The sequence below is a fragment of the Mustela lutreola genome, chromosome 1, assembly GCF_030435805.1.
Source record: "Mustela lutreola isolate mMusLut2 chromosome 1, mMusLut2.pri, whole genome shotgun sequence".
Lineage (NCBI taxonomy): Eukaryota > Metazoa > Chordata > Mammalia > Carnivora > Mustelidae > Mustela > Mustela lutreola.
Window position 1 is genome coordinate 213,269,258 of NC_081290.1, and position 16,958 is coordinate 213,286,215.

The following is a 16,958-nucleotide window of genomic DNA, read 5'->3' on the forward strand; positions in this document are numbered from 1 at the left end:
ATCAAGGTCACATATACTGGTACCTTCTAAAAACTGAAAGATGAAAATATACATATATCTATATCTATCTACATATGCACATACATACAATGTTAAAAGAAAAAAAATTACCAAATAAAAATTAGAAATGCATTCTACTTTCCTGAATGCTACAACTACTCATATTTTCTTATCCCCCAACAATCTATGTAGGGATGAGATTTCCTGCATCCTACCCCAATCTGTTGTGTTCTTTTCCTCCTTTCTTCTTCCAGCTGAGCCCTGAAGCAATCAGTTTCTAATCTTAACTTCTGTCGTTCAATTTGTTCAAGTAATTCCAACTGCTTTTGCTTTTGTTCTTCTATTTCCATTATCTAAGTAACAAAAAAACTAGTATCTATTAACAAAACTCATATAAAAGCAAAGTTTATATGAATTACATTGAAAAGAAACAGATCTCATCACCAAGAATACCAGTTAATCTTGAAGAAAGTGGTAATGTTTTATCTGTTATTGTTATTGCCACTGCCAGAGGAAAGAAGAGGGTAAGCTGGAAAGGGGGAAAGGAGAGAAAGACTGGAAAGGAAAAAAGAGGCAGAAGGGGAAGGAAAAAATAAACCCATTAACTGTTCCTACTTCCTGTGGGTTCGCGTGGGAGCACAGTAAATCCTAGCTCATCACTCAAGACCCATCCCCACAGAAGCAGCAAACAATGCTCAGCCAAATTCTGTTTTCGCATCTTTAACTTTGCGGTGTTCTCAGTAAGAAAAAGGACTTAAGAAATTAAATAACAAGGCCTCACAACTAATTTGACTTCTAGGCATACCCATAAAGGGGTGCAGTTATCTGGGGGCCAAATAACATCTGAGCAACATTCTGGGTCAGAATGTGAGGTGTGAAACAGACGGTAAGCCCATAGCAGAGGGCTGACACATAAACTCTAGTGGTACACACACACACACACACACACACACATCCAAGTAATGAGAACATGTCAGAGGAGCTCCAAGCCTCATAGGACAGGGACTAGTCTAACTGGCTGTGTGCTAAATCTAGCACCTACTTCAGTCCCTACAATACACATAACAAAAGTATTTACTGAATAAGTAGAATGAGGAAAGTATGGTAAGTTTTATGAAGAGGAACACTTCTGTTACAGATAATGAAGAATGATCTTGTTTTCAAAATAAAAAATGTCTCAGGGCGCCTGGGTGGCTCAGTGGGTTAAAGCCTCTGCCTTCGGCTCGGGTCATGATCCCAGGGTCCTGGGATCGAGCCCCACATCGGGCTCTCTGCTCAGCGGGGAGTCTGCTTCCTCCTCTCCCTCTGCCTGCTTCTCTGCCTACTTGTGATCTCTGTCTGTCAAATAAATAAATAAAAAAATCTTAAAAAAAAAAAAAAAAAAAAAAAAAAAAAAAAAAAAAAAAAGAATGATCTTGTTTTCAAAATAAAAAATGTCTCAGGGCGCCTGGGTGGCTCAGTGGGTTGAGCCTCTGCCTTCGGCTCAGGTCATGATCTCAGGATTCTGGGATCAAGTCCCGCATCGGGCTCTCTGCTCGGCGGGGAGCCTGCTTCCTCCTTCCTCTCTCTCTGCTTGCCTCTCTGCCTACTTGTGATCTCTCTCTGTCAAATAAATAAAATCTTTAAAAAACAAAAAGTCTCAATCTGGTATTTTGCTTATTCCTAATCAGGCAAGAGTGGCCACAGCTGAGTTCTTGTCTGCTTCTTCCCTACTTTCCCTCACTTCATAAGAGCCACTGAACTTAGACCATTTACAGTTCTGTAGTACCTCTAGAACTACACCATCAATAGAATAGTCACTAGCTGCATATGACTCCTAAAATTTAAATGAATTAAAATTAAATAAAACTGAAAGTGCAATTACTCAGCTATATTAGTCATATTTCAAGTAATCAATAGCCCCTGTGGCTAGGAGGTACCATAATGGGACACAGATATCGAACATTCACATAACCAGAGAAAGCTCTATTGGACAATACTGCTTTAGAACACTAATTAGAAAACACTTAGATATCTGAGAAGAAATACTGGTTTACAGAATTCTTACTCTCCAGCTGTATTTTCATAAAAACTATCACTATAAACTAACCAGCTTAGTGACAGTTAGTCTCTTTCAAGGAAATCTGTGTTAAAAAAAAATCTTGTATTAAAGCAGATGGGACCAAATTATAGTTAAGGAGGATGAATTAACAATTTTGGTCTGAAATATTTTTCTTTCTTTTTTTTTTTAAGATTTTATTTATTTGACACAGAGAGATCACAAGTAGGCAGAGGGACAGAGGAGGAAGCCAGCCCCCTGCCGAGCAGAGAGGCCGATGCGGAAGTCAATCCCAGGACCCTGAGATCATGACCTGAGCCGAAGGCAGAGGCTTAACCCACTGAGCCACCCAGGTGCCCTGAAATATTATTTTTCAAAAAAACTTTTGAGGTTATAAAGCGTAGCTGAATTCAACAAATATTTATTGAACACTTACTATGTATAAAGCACTGCACCAGAAATGATGCAAAGTAAGTAGAATTTTCAAAAATGACCGTCTCTGTCTTTAACAAAAGTATTACAAAACAGAATGCAGTAACAGCAAAATGAGTAGTATAAGCAAAGATGAAGTATCTTCTATCAGTTGAACGAGTAAGACAAGACAATAGTATCAAAAGCAGCCAGACAGTAAGACAAATTTCACTGATCACACAAAATTATAGAACCTAGGAGAAGAAAGAAACCTCCAAAAATAGAAATTTCAGATTACCTGTTTCTGCCTTGCTGCCATTCTAATTCTGGATGCTTCTTCTTGAGGATGAAGTAGAATTGAACTCTGAGCTACAGCTGTGATAGGCTGAGCTTCCTTCATTTCTGAGAGAACCCCCAAAACAAAAATTAGTTTCAGTAATTTAGAACTCTGACACTGCTATAATTCTCTTTATTCATTTATCACATATGTAATTTTCTAAGGAAAAAAATGTTAAGTTGACCAATTTGAGAATGTGATTTAAAAAATACCTTGTTCCTTTTCAGAGTCTGTATCCAATGAAAGTGGTTTCTCTTCACTAGTAAGTGGTCCAGAGTCAATTGTTAAAGTATCACTTTCAGCAACTGTAGCAGATACATTATTAGGAACATATTATCACTGTAAGCTTAAATCTGAACAAAGTAACAAAAACCTGCATTCAGATTAAAAATTCAATTTTGGTCCAACTGTCATATTCAGTTAAGATCCAGTCATATTCCAGATGACTGCACATTTTATCCATTAAACTTGAGCCTAATGTAAGAAGACAGGTGGGAGACTAAAATTGTAAACCAAAATGAAAAAAGGAAGAATTGATTATAAAGCTTTACTGACAGTTTCAAACTCCAGGGAAAAGCAAAGAATAGAATAAGCAAGGCACCTAAGTTTAAAAAGAAAAGCTTAAGGAATGTCAATGTATCCCTGTCATTTTTAGATAGGATTTTTACTGTTGCTGAAATCAGAACAGAGAAGGAAAGTTAAAGCAGTTTCTTGGACCGTACCAGGGTTATCCGGAACTCTGCACCGAGCACTCACTCACTCACTCCTGCAGCTCCTACTTATGTGCTGCAGGCAGTGGTACAGTGGTAAATTTCAAAAAGGCCTAAAGGAGGTTTGACAGGGCAAGTGGGGAAACAAACATTAAATAATCATTCTAAGAAAAAATTACAAAACTAGTAACTGATAAGTGCTGTTATCAGAGAAAGAAAGGATTACGTAGTAGAGTATTACAGGATAATCTGAAGTAGGCTAGGGGCTCAGGTGAGATTTGTCTTAGGAAATGACATTAAGGCAGACATCTGAAAGGTAAGGAAGGAGCAATCAGTCAGGTAAAGAAGGTGGGAGGTATGGGAATGAATATGAGATGTAGTCAGACAAGGGGAGAATGAATGAAGCAAAATGATGCTGGAGAAGCCAACTTGTACAGGGCCTTTGAAAAAAAAAATAACCTAGTAATGGAATGAAAATCAAAGAGCCTCCTTTTACTGAATTCTGAAACCATACTCTCTCCTACTTTGTTGGCCACTCTTTTTTTACCACCTTTGCTGTCTGCTCCTTCTTTAGTCATCTCCTAAACACTGGAGTCCCTCAGATGGTCTCAGAAGCCCTCTTCTCACCAAATTCTTTCTCCTAAAAGCATTCCCCTATGCCGGTGGCTTTAAATATCGTATCTATACTTGACTTCCAAACCACTCTTCTTTTAAGTTACTCAATACAGCAAAAACTATTAGGCATCTTCTATGTACAAGGCACTGGTCTTGCCTTGGGAATACAGCAATGAAGAAAACCCAGTTCCTACCTTCAATGGAACTGGAGGACAAATTGGGTGAAGAAAGGGTCAAGAAGCAAATAAGCCAAGAAAGTACATTTATGGTCCTGAAGATGCTGGTAAGAACTATGGAAGGAGTGAAGGTAAGAGCTATGGAGAAAAAGCAGGTAAAGGTGACAGGAAGTGAAGGGTATGGGAGAAGGAGTGTAGAAACTTGCCATTTTATACAGAGTAAACAGAGAAGGCCTTGCTGAGAAAGCCATGTCTCACCAAGTAGCTGAAGGAAGTGACAGTGAGGCACAGAAATAAACAAAAGCAATCCATTCAAAAAGACTAGCAATTTGCAAAGACTACGTTAGTCATGTTTGGTGTGCCTGAGAACTAGCCAGGAAGCCAGTGCCTATGGTGAATAGTCTAGAAGGGAGGTGTTGTAGAAAATGAAGTTAGAGAAAGTGAGGGTGAAAGCAATGGTGGGAGAGTTTATATGCAGGCAGATCATACAAGCCTTTAATGCCACTGTAAGCACTTTGGTTTTAACTGAATGAACTGGGTAGTGGTTGGAGGGCTTCCCCCTGTGAAGAGACTTGTGATCTGTGTTTTAACAGGATGATTCTGGGGCTAGATCGTAGCAGGGAGGTGCAAAATCTGCAGACAGACCAGTTAGGAGGCTACTGCCAAGAATCTATACTGGACAAGAAACATAGCTTAAACTAGGATGGTAGGTGGTGAGAACTGGTTGGACTGTAGATAGGTTTTGAGGGTGAGATTAACATGATGTACAATGATTTGGATGTAGGATATAAAAAAGGGGAATCAGAATGCCAAGCTTTTTGACTTGAGTAAGAGAATTTTACTGCCACGTACTGAAATGAGGAAGTATATGTGGGAAAAGCAAGGGGAGGAAAGGAAGGGATATTAAGAGCTCACTTTTGGAAAAGTATAAGATGTGATTACAAGGTAAGGTGTCAAAAAGACATTTAAATAAGTGAGTGGGGTTCAAAGGAGAGGTCAAGGCTAGAAAGACACTCAGATGTCATGAGAATAAAGATGATAATGTAAAGTCGTGGCATTAGCATTCAACTAGTGAGTGTGAAAGGACCTAAGAAACAAGTTCTGGGAGCAATGACTAGTGGTTGTAGAGGTGAGAAAGGCAGCAAAAGAAATCACAAAGGAGGAGCCAGTAAGGTAGGAAAACTGAGAGGATTGTGTCAAGAGGTCAAGTGAAGAAATTAGTTCCAGGTTTCCTGTTGTACTTAGGATAAAGTCCAAAATCTAGACAGACTGTAAGTCACTTCTTTCAGAAGCCTGGTAGCAAAATACTTCCATACAAATCCAATCACATTAAAAAAAAAAAAAAAGACAAAAGACAAAACTCTTGGAAAAAAAACAAACAAACAAAAAAATGAAGAGAATGTTACCACGACGCATTTGTTAGTCTGTAACTCCAGATAATGTTATTTTTAAAAAATTTTTAAAGATTTTTTTTATTTACTTGACACAGAGAGAGAGAGAGAGAGGTCACAAGTAGGCAGAGAAGCAGGCAGAGAGAGAAGGGGAAGGAGGCTCCCTGCTGAGCAGAGAGCCCGGTGCAGGACTTGATCCCAGGACCCTGGGATCATAACCTGAGCTGAAAGCAGAGGCTTTAACCCACTGAGCCACCCAGGAGCCCCCCAGATAATGTTCTTGCTTGACCTTTGTAACTTCTGGATATTTATTTAACAGCCTTTTTGTCTACCAAAAAAACCTTTACGAGTGACAAGAAACCCAATTTCTGGTGGCAATGTGAAATAAACACACAATACACTATATTCAAAAGCTGTTAACATGTTCAAGAATCCCTTGATTCAGGAATTCTTTTAAGAGTTTTTCCTAAGGAAATAAAGATACAGGCAGACTGCTAAAAGGATGTTTACGATAGCACAAAACATAACAAGTAAAATTAGAAACTGGCTAAATGTTTTAACAATAACAAATTTGTTAATTCTGGTTCGTCAGTTATACTGGACTATTATTAATATATACAGTGTCCCTTGAACAATGCCAGAGTTAGAAGCCAAACATCCCACTTCAAATTCTGACTCTCCAAAAACTTTATAACAGCCTATGGTTGGCTGGGGGCCTTACCAATAACAAAGTCAGTTGATTAACACATATTTTGTATCTTATGTTTATCACATGCTATATTCTTAAAATACCTAACTTTTTAATTTTTTCTGTGATTTTTGGCTATGCAGGTTCTCTGTGAGTTTTTTTAAACTGTCACAACCTCTAAAAATCTACTATTTTTATGCAAAAAAACCCTACACGTAACTGGACCCGTGAGTTCAAACCCATCTTCTTCAAAAGGCAACCATGTATAAGTACTACAACTACATTAAAGTGTGCCTGGAAGAAGGTTTATGAAGGTTTTTTAACATTTACTGCCTTGAAGTAGCAGTACTATGGGCTTTAAGCATTTTCCTCCTTTAGATCACTACTCTTTGATGTTTCAGGAATGAGCATCTTTTCAAACAACTTAGAAAGGGTTTGTGTGCTATAAAATGAGACATTTGGAGAGCAGCACCTTGTTCCTGCCCAGAGGATGACGTCCTCTCCTCGCCAACAGTTCCTCCTGATTCAACTGTTGGTGCTTTACTCTCAGTTTCACTAAGAGCTGTAATCACTTCACTTTCATCCTCAGACATGGATTTAATCGTCCAGAGAGATTTTTGGCTTCGGATCTTATTTAATAATTTTTTAAAAAGAATTTTTGAAGGGACCTGGTGGGTCTTTATTGCCAAGGGAACTAAAAGAAAAGAAAAAAAAAACTTACTCAGGACCTATTATATACCAAGCAAATTATTCTATTATACTTAGCAAGTGCCACAAACACTAGTTAAGATAAAAGCACAACTTTGTATTTCTTTATATTTTTCATTTATAATTTAACAACATATACAATTATATTTGACCCCAATGGCAATTTTATAACCAAAAATAAATTTCAATTTATATTTAAATAATGGCATCAAAATTCAACCATCTTTCAACAATATGCATGCAACACCGATTTCAAGCTTAAAAATTTATCACAGAGAGGTTTATTCTGCTTACTAAATGATGACAGAATGCTTATCACCTAATTAACTTGTGTGAAATTAGCATTCAAAATATGTTCTGTAAGGTTTTATACTCTATCCTAGAGAAGGGTCTCAAATATGGTTCTGTACTTCTGAGTAAGCTACAGAGGAAAACATTACTAGTTATAACCTTAAAAGCCTATCAGGTTCTCCCAAATTATTTCTTGCACTATCCAGAGAACTTTTTTCCCACCTATCTTCATAAAGAGAACCCTTTCAGTTAAAAACAAAATTCTTCAGTTATTTCCCCAAACATCTTTCCCTGTGGGTTGATGGTACAATACCAAAACTCAGCATACTACAAACAGCTCTCTAAGGAGACTAAACTGTGTTGCAAATACATACTTCTCTGGCTTAATCAAGGAATAAAATCTAAGAAGTCCCCTAAAGTTGAAAACTGGCAAACTATAGTTTGGTCTGACAAACTTTTTAAAAAAACACTTAATTTTAGGGCGCCTGGGTGGCTCAGTAGGTTGAGCAACTGCCTTTGGCTCAGGTCATGATCCCAGACTTCCAGGATCGAGTCCTGCATCAGGCTCCCAGCTCCTTGGGGAGTCTGCTTCTCCCTCTGACCTTCTCCTCTCTCATGCTCTCTCTCACTCATTCTCCCTCAAATAAATAAATAAAATCTTAAAAAAAAACAAAAAAACCCCCAAACACTTAATTTTAACTTACAAACAATAAAGTACACAAAATCTGAGAGTACAGCTTGAGGAATTTTCCATATACCTATGTGACACCATCCAGATCATTATGTAGACCATTATGTAGAACACTGCCAGCACCTGGAAGGCTCCCTCATGCCCCTTCCTGCTTAGTACACCCCTAAACCACTGTTCTAATCTCAAGAACAGATTAGTTTTGTCTGTTTACCTTTTTTTAAACTTCATAAAAATATGGTATTATAGGGGCGCCTGGGTGGCTCAGCGGGTTAAAGCCTCTGCCTTCGGCCCAGGTCATGATCCCAGGGTCCTGGGATCGAGCCCCGCATGGGGCTCTCTGCTCAGTGCAGAGCCTGCTTCTCTCTCTCTCTCTCTGCCTGCCTCTCTGCCTACTTGTGATCTCTGTCAAATAAATAAATAAAATCTTAATAAAGGCAGTGTTTGTAGGTATGGGGGGAGAAAAGAGATCAAAATAAAGAGAACTTGATCTCTAAGGAGACGTGAAGTAAAGAGGGAGTTGTTATAGGTAATGTTCACTGGTCTGGCTTAAATATTATCATTCACTAACATGAGGAAGACAAGATTCCAGTAAGCAAGAGAGGTTTAAATGTATCGTCATACAGGAGTTTTAAGTAGCTATTGGACAGCCAAGAATGGTGGGACAGAGGTGAAGTTTAGAAGATAGACTGAAGTTTGTGCTACTCATCATTGTATATGAAGTACTTAGCACTAATTAATACAGTAGGATCTTTGGTGATTTGATCAAAGTCTAAAACAATGCTGAGCCTTCAAAGGAATTCAGAATTGGGCATCTAACTTAACCTAAAAGTCTTCAGATTATATGTATATGTGAACAAAATGACTTTCCTCATATGTATACAGAGAAGATCTTTAATGAAGAAAATGTAGAAACATGGCTTCCTTCTTCCACCACTCCCATTAGTATTAGTCATTTGTATGCACTATAATTAGACTAGAATTTCCTGTTGGCAAATTACTAGCATTTTTTTTCTAGGAAATATGGTAATGTTCAGCTCAAAAGGAGTTTTACCTTCTGCTTCACTGGAACATATTGTTTCGGCTTCTGTAACTGGACTATTTTCAGTTTCTCCTAAACTTTCTTGTTCCATTGAAAGGTCCAGTTCTTCATCTTGGATCTGATCAGTCACAGTGGGCAAAGGTTCCGGTTCGAGGTGCAAAATCAGGTTTCCTTTCACTTCTCAGTAAAGAAACAGAGAGAGAGCTTTCCATTCTGAAATGACTAAAAAGAACTTGAGCATAAAATTTTAAAGGCCACTTCTTCCCCCCCCTTTTTTTAAAAAAAGATTTTATTCATTTATTTGGGGGTGGGGGAGAGAGAAAGAGAGAGAGAGACAGTGAGAACAAGCAGGGGGATGGCAGGCAGAGGGAGAAGCAGGCTCCCTGCTGGTCAGGGAGCCCAATGTGTGAACTCGATCCCAGGACCCTGGGATTAAGACCTGAGCCAAAGGCAGATGCTTATCCAAATGAGCCACCCAGTTGTCCCATTAAAGGCCATTATCACTCTAAGTTTAAAATATGAGGCCGTCTTTCAAATTGAAAAATCCCAAAATAAAAACTGCTTTGTTCAAATATAAATGTATCCCCCCCGCCAAATACTTAGAAGCACTGATGAAACCGTATGGAATGTGGAAGAGTCTTACTCCTGTCTGCATTGTACATGTCTTCAAAGGCAAATTCCAGCTCTCTCTGCCAGTCTTCTTTCATTTCACTGCGTTTGTATGGAAGCTCAATGAGTTGTGGTGGCATCTGTGCCACAGTCTGTCTCCTACGTGCCAGGTCCTCTTGTTGGAGTTGTTCGAGTTCTTTCATTAGTTTCTCCTGAGTCTTCAAGAACAGAGGGACTTAATCAACAACAGTTCGGTCACAGACTTTAGTCAATAACATTAACGGGAAGGGAAAAGTGGAGAAATCTTGACTAACAGGGACTGGACTTCTCTCCCTGTCCCTCCTGTGTTCTGCCACAAAAAGACATTAACTATTTATTCTGAGTAGTTCATGTCTGAATGTTTCATACTGAAACCCAGATACCACGTGAGATGCTAGAAACACAATCTTACTCTTAGCCTAGAGATCAAGACACAGGTAATTAGTACTATGTTAGTATTATGGAAGGATAGTATCAGTTAGGCCACAAATCTTCCAAATTGTCTGCTGTGTACAGGTCTCCTTTCTCAGGATGGCTGGGAAGGGACAGTCTCTATGAGCTGCCATGGCTCCTGCAATGCACTTTGTTCCAGTTCTCCCTGCAGCCAGTAGCATGTATGTAACAGGCCCAGGCAAGCACCAAGATCCACAGCAGCTGGCCTACCAAGTATTTGTCACTTCACACTTTTACAAATTCCCATGATGAAAGGGGATATCTTTAACCTCAAAAGAGCTGGCTAATATGAAAGTTTAAATACAGTGTTTTAGTGAGGTTATTGAACTATATTTTGGTGGTGAAGGACAAGTGAGGAAGGATAAGGGAAGACCTCTCACCCTTGATTTGAGGATTTAGCCAGATATGTAAGGACCTATTTAGCCAGAGGCTTCCATCCAGATTAAACAATAACCTTGTTGTTTAACCCTTAAACTATCCCTACCCCCCTGTCCCCAAAGGACTTACTCAAAAACAAGTCAGGGAAACCAGCCCCAGGTAACAAAGCCAAAATACAAGGGTGGGTCAGGCCAGGTGGAGACACTGGATCAGTGGGGGGATGCATACTGTCTCCCTAGTTACGAATAAGTATGGACCCCGCCCTTTGGGCACCTTTTGGGCGCCAATTCTGACCAAGATGATAGGCTGGTTCAAATGTCTACTATAGGGTAAATTGTAATTCAATTGGTCACTTATGTGTGACCTAGCATGACTGTGCAGCTTTCTCTGTGTGTTACAATTTCACTGGCCCAACCACATGGCCTTTGCCCTTAAAAGCTAGTCTGTAAAGTCTACCTTCTTAACCACTAAACAGTATGATTTATGGAAGAATGCATTCAGTTTATGATTGCTTTTCACACTTTTTCCTATTGGTTTAAATCTTCGATGAGAATTATTGCTAATAATTCAGACAATCAGTTATTTTAGTCAAAATTTACTCCCAGTTTATAAAATCTAAAAAATTTAAGGGAGGTCATGTATAAATAAGTTAAAATTACACCAATGAACTTTAAGGCCTGTAATTCCCACAGAAATACTTAAAAACTCACTCTTTACAAGTGTTTGAAACATCCAAATGCATTAATCAAATACAGAAGAAATGGTCTGACTTTGAAAATGAATCATTTTTATGCTTTGTTTCAGGATACACACTCACTGAATTGAATAATCAGGAGAGAAGTGAAGCTAAAATTATAAGCCAGTCTTCATTATATATATTGTATGGCTCTATGACATTTCTCAAGGCTCCTGGAAAGCCAGGATCATGACTCTACCTTTGAATCAATACTCTGCCAAGCCAACAAGTGCTCTGCGCAGTAAAGAGTTAATAAACAGAATGCTAGAATCTGCAGAGCACAAATGCAACTCATTAAATGGGAAAAGCAATTAATTTCTTTTCGCCATTTCTGTCTGATGAAAATATTAAACTTTTAATAAATTCATCATGACAAAAACTTTTAGAACAGCAATATACTATGACAATTGCTTCACCCAATCTGAATTTGAAACAGGAGGTAAAAGTTGGGAGTCAAAGACTGTTACTTTCACATTCTTCATACCTCTGTACTTTGAAACCGTTTACACTAATCAGTTAGTGCTATATAGTCTATCAGGCCGTCTGTCTACCAGCAGTGGTCCCAGCCAGAATTCTTACTTGAGCCAAATGGATCTTTTTCATTGCTTGAAATCCCCGCACATGAGCCTTTTGATACTGTTCCATTCTCTCCCGTGCTGCCTGTTTTTGTCGTTCTTCCAATCTTTTAGCTTCTTCTTCAGCAGCCAAATGAGGATCTGGCTAGCAGTCAATTAATAACATTTTAGACAATTTTAAAAATTGTGAAATAAGGTGATAACTAAAACATGACCTTAAAGTCATGCTTTCTTACTTATTGTATTTTTAAAGGCCCACAATTACCAAGCACATGTATATATGAAAAATATCAAATTGTCAGTGAAAGTTTGGCAAGTTGGTTCATTTTAAACCAGATCACACTATTTTCATCCACACATTTCTCCATCGCTGTTTTGTTAAGAGATTCCAGTAAAACAACAGTGCTGTAAGCACTCACAAAGCCAGCAGTTAAGAAGCCATAGACAGCAAAGGTCATTGAGGGAAGCACTGGGATTGGTCTTTGCCTTCCATTCAACATCTGCTGCTTGATTTCAATCTCAGGAAGGCCAAATCACCAAACAACTACTTGAATATAATTTCTAACTTCTCAAAAATTGTGCATCATCAATGATTACATGATTGTACAGTCAGCTATCATCTCACTAAGCTAACAAGAGCAAGTCAGCGGGACAAGGGCACATAACTTGGATTAACTATTACTCCGTGAATGTTCACTTTCAAATACAGGTAAGCATTCCAAATGTAACTTAAGTAAACATCTTATGTTATTTTACATGTCAAAATTCTTAGATGAAATGATGATGATTATGAAGGCTATCATAGTTGACCCTTAACATGGGTTTAAACTGTGCAAGTCCACTTATACAAGGGTTTTTTCCAATAAATATATGGGAAAATATTTTGGAGATGTTCAAGAATCTGAAAAAACTTGCAGTTGAATCATGGAGCCTGGAAATACTGAAAAATTAAGAAAAGTTAGGTATGCCGTAGAGTGCATAAAATATAGGTAAGGTACTAGTCTAGTTTATCATTTATTGCCATAAATACATAAAAATCTCTTATAAAAAGTTAAAAATTTATCAAAACTTACACAAGCACTTATACACCAAACGTGGAAAACATTCACAGTCGGGAGAAATGTAAAACAAACATAACGATCCAGTATTTAAGTCCTAACAGAATGCATAACAGTTAATTTTAGACCACATCCTGTTGCTATGGCAGTGAGCACTAAAACACTGTGTGACACTAATCATTTCTGCATGAGCAATTCACCTTTCCAGTAAATTGCATATGGTGGTAAAAAGTGATGTCTCGTGGTTCCTGTGTACTTTCCATGGTGTTTGTATGAGTGCAATACCATCAACTTCGAATAACATCATGGAACTCTACAAACTACCACTAGTGACCCCGGAAGTGCTCCCAAGAAGCATTACTTGAGAGAACTGTAAAATGTAGGGTAGTAACCACAAAAGCAAGTTAGCCACAGACTGAAGTTATTATTTCTACGTGATAGTAAGACTGAGGTTGTAATAATAATTCACGATTTTAAACAAATCAAGATTTATTCTTATTTCTTAAAAGTTAATACTACAATGAGAATACTCATCTTAGGTCTTAATAGTGATTTTAACAACTGCCATTAAGCAGTTAACCAAAATGTGCATCTGCTGCAATCTGAACTCCACAGGACAGCTCTACTGAGAAAGTCTGTTTTCCCAGGAGCCAAATATATCCAATATGAAAAGAAATTAAAATCCAGTTACAAAGAAATAGCAATTTCAATAACAATGATTATTATTTCTCAATCGCAAGACTGGCAACACTTTCTGAACCATAATCATCCATACAAGGGAATGGAGAAGAGTATGATGACTAGTTCCCTAAGTTGCCAATACTTTTTACAAGGCAATTTAATGATCCATATCAAGTATCTGTATCAAACGTTATATAGTTTGAAACCAGTAATTTCTCTTCTAGGAGTCTAAACATACCTCAGAGCTGTATACAAAAATGTACAAGATTATGTTTGCATTATTTACAGAAACAAAAAGAAATGAACAAAAGAACAATGGTTAAATCTATCATGAGATATTAAGTGCCTACAAAAATTATGTTTTGAAAAGTGTATGTTTATACATAAAGGCCATAATAAATTCATTAATGTATTAATCACATTACTTTTATGTTATGGAACTGTAGTCGTTTTTCCTATGGTTTATGCTTATATGTATAGTTCCAAATTTTTCACAGAGAACATGTATAGATATAACTCACTTCAATGAACAGAGAAACAAAGTGAGGATTGTAAACAACTCTAAGTCAATCACCTGCTCTGTGTCCGTCTCTCTGCTCACAAAAGTGCAAAGATGATGATAGGTGGATCTACCAGTTTTCACATTAGAAGTTCTCTTTAGTTCAATGTTCTGAAAAAGGACCATAGACAATGGATTATTAGGTTAACAGTATTTTCAATTAAAGCTGGACCCAATAAAAATAATTTTGTATTTAATCAGTTATCCTTATTCATTTTTCTCTACATGGGCTCTTTCATTACCTGGAATCTAGGTTTAAAAGCTAGATCATATTAAGGCAAGACCAGGAACTCAGGGATGCTGTACACCACACCACAGCAGGAGGCACAGCGGCAAATTGCTCCCCTATTACAGATTCTAAGTTTGATTACTTGGTTATGGTGCTGCATGCCCAGTGATGAGAAAGTTGTCTTTTCTTTTCCCAAACAGAAGTAGGACAATGGATAAATGTAGAAGAATGGTAGATTCCTGCCTGGTGCCGAAGTATCAACTCCCAGATTAATCGGTCATTGAAAAGAGAAAAATATACCTTTATGATAGAGATCTCTTGTAGTCACCACCATAGCCAAATGAGAAAAAATAGAATATGAGAGACTAGTCTCTTCAAAGAGTCTGAAATTAAAAAAAGGCTGACTATGGTTGTGTAAGATAATGTTCTATACTGAGAGAGAAAGACAAGACAAGCAAAAGCAATGGGTGAAGCCCAGCTGGATTCTGGTTTAAAAAAGAAAGAAGTTGTAAAGTAAAACAACTTAGGGACAACTGGAGATCTTGATTATGGACTGCATATTAAGTGGTATTAAGAAATCAATGTTAATTTCCTTAGTATAATACTCTGGTTGCATAAGAGAATGTCCTTATTCTTATAATAAGGAGTATAATGAAGTATTCAGGGTGAAATGTCATCTCTACAATTTACATTCAAATGTGTATGTTTATCCTATTTGAAATCTATACACATGTATAGATGTAAACAACTATTCACTGTGTTTTCCTTTGAATTTCTCTATATATTTCTCTATATATTGAAAATTTTCATAATAAAAAGTTGGGGAAAAAAGCACAACTACACATTTGCACATAATTCATACTTGCACTTATGCAGATGTCTTAATTGCTTTATGTAAAAATGTGACCCTGGCTTGATAGGCATATTAGGAATTACAGCAAAGGAAATCAAAAGGCATCATGGATAAAGTACTGCTTGCCTTTTAACACCATACTGAGGGAGTGACTGAAATCTGACTCTCATTTGAATCTTGCATCAAATGTCGGCATGGCAGATGGCTCCACATAAAAGCAGGAAGGCTAACAAAATGAAAGGCTTAAGGCAATATCTGGTACTTATGCTGATCTTACCTACAGAAAATATACTTGTATATACAGTGAAATCAGATATCCCTAGATTTATGGGTTTTTTTTTTACTTCCTCTTTTTAGATAAAAATAACTATGTAATTGTAAGACTCATCCAGATAGCCATTTCAGTAACTACAACAAGCTATTATAAAACAAAAGAACCAATACCTTTTAAAATTAATTTCCACTTTACTCAATAAATGTCTTTTTAAAAATATGCTCAAAATCACAAAAGCACACATATTACTCCCACAGAGAAACAGACTTCTCTCATCCACTTTATGTAATCTTGTGTAAATTTATCTGACCCTAACTTCTTTACCTGTGAAGTAATGACTATTTACAAAACCCAAGTCTTGAATGTGAAAAAGTCGATAGTGCAAATAATCTAATTTTTTCCTCTGTAGATAAAGGGAATTAAAAAAGAAGACCAAACGAGTTATAGTTTTTAAAAAGTCAAACATAGTTTTTGAAACAACTAAAATAAATTAAGATAATTGGTGAAAACTAAATAAAGACTGAATATTAGGTATCAGGAATATCAGTACTGTGCTTTTATAAAAAGTACTTATAATCAGAGATATACACTAAAGAAAAGGCAAAATGATATCTAGGAATTTTTTTTTTAAAGATTTTATTTATTTACATGATAGACACAGATCATAAGTAGGCAGAGAGGCAGGCAGAGAGAGAAGGAGAAGCAGGCTCCCCGCTGGGCAGAGAGCCTGATGCGGGGCTCGATCCCAGAACCCTGGGATCATGACCTGAGCCGAAGGCAGAGGCTTTAACCCACTGAGCCACCCAGGCGCCCCTCTAGGAATATTTTTAAATACTCCAGACATATTCATTTGTTACCTGTAAGCTTAAAAATTAAGTTTAAACAAACGAAATTTTGAGCTGCACTGAATTCTAACAGTAAAGAAGAAGTATTACAACCTAGTTCTTCTCAACATTCAAAATAATTCACCTCAAAAAGAGCTGGGGGTGGTGGTGGCAGACTTGTAATTTTGGCCGATCTCTCTTTTTCCACAAGCAGTGCTTCCTTTCGAGCTGTTATATGCCTTGAAAGACAAGAGATGCCCTAAATTAATGTCTCAGGTAATATTAGATCACAACTCTCAGGGATAAAATATAAATGCCACAGGATATCAAGAAATCTTCCAGCCTGATCCCATAGGCTTAATATGCTCTTTAATAAACAATCTAGGGGTGCCTGGGTGGTTCAGTGGGTTAAGTCTCTGCCTTCAGCTCAGGTCATGATCCTAGGGTCCTGGGATCAAGCCCCACATCGGGCTCTCTGCTCAGCGGGCGGCCTGCTGCCCTCCTTTCTCTCTGCCTGTCTCTCAGCCTATTTGTGATTTCTGTCTGTCAAATAAATAAATAAAATCTTAAAAAACAAAACAAAACAAAACAAAAC

At 37.5% G+C, this 16,958-nt stretch overlaps 1 protein-coding gene across 8 annotated transcripts in view; it reads right to left on the minus strand.

Moving 5' to 3' along the window:
• Positions 1 to 16,958, minus strand: part of CEP295 (centrosomal protein 295) — a 53,609-nt gene that overhangs the window by 23,077 nt on the left and 13,574 nt on the right. For 4 of the 8 annotated variants that reach the window (XR_009356868.1, XM_059186433.1, XM_059186449.1 and 1 more), the window contains exons 5-13: positions 16,509 to 16,602; positions 14,199 to 14,294; positions 11,890 to 12,030; positions 9,739 to 9,922; positions 9,108 to 9,275; positions 6,839 to 7,060; positions 2,999 to 3,091; positions 2,748 to 2,851; positions 216 to 353 (exon numbers count right to left, since the gene is read on the minus strand). Coding sequence is in view for 7 of the 8 variants with exons in the window: in XM_059186433.1 (XP_059042416.1) it covers positions 216 to 353; positions 2,748 to 2,851; positions 2,999 to 3,091; positions 6,839 to 7,060; positions 9,108 to 9,275; positions 9,739 to 9,922; positions 11,890 to 12,030; positions 14,199 to 14,294; positions 16,509 to 16,602 (1,240 nt within the window). In the remaining variant the exon portion in view is untranslated. The remainder of the gene's footprint in view (positions 1 to 215; positions 354 to 2,747; positions 2,852 to 2,998; positions 3,092 to 6,838; positions 7,061 to 9,107; positions 9,276 to 9,738; positions 9,923 to 11,889; positions 12,031 to 14,198; positions 14,295 to 16,508; positions 16,603 to 16,958) is intronic. The other 4 variants (XM_059186444.1, XM_059186457.1, XM_059186483.1 and 1 more) reach the window with 4 other exon arrangements.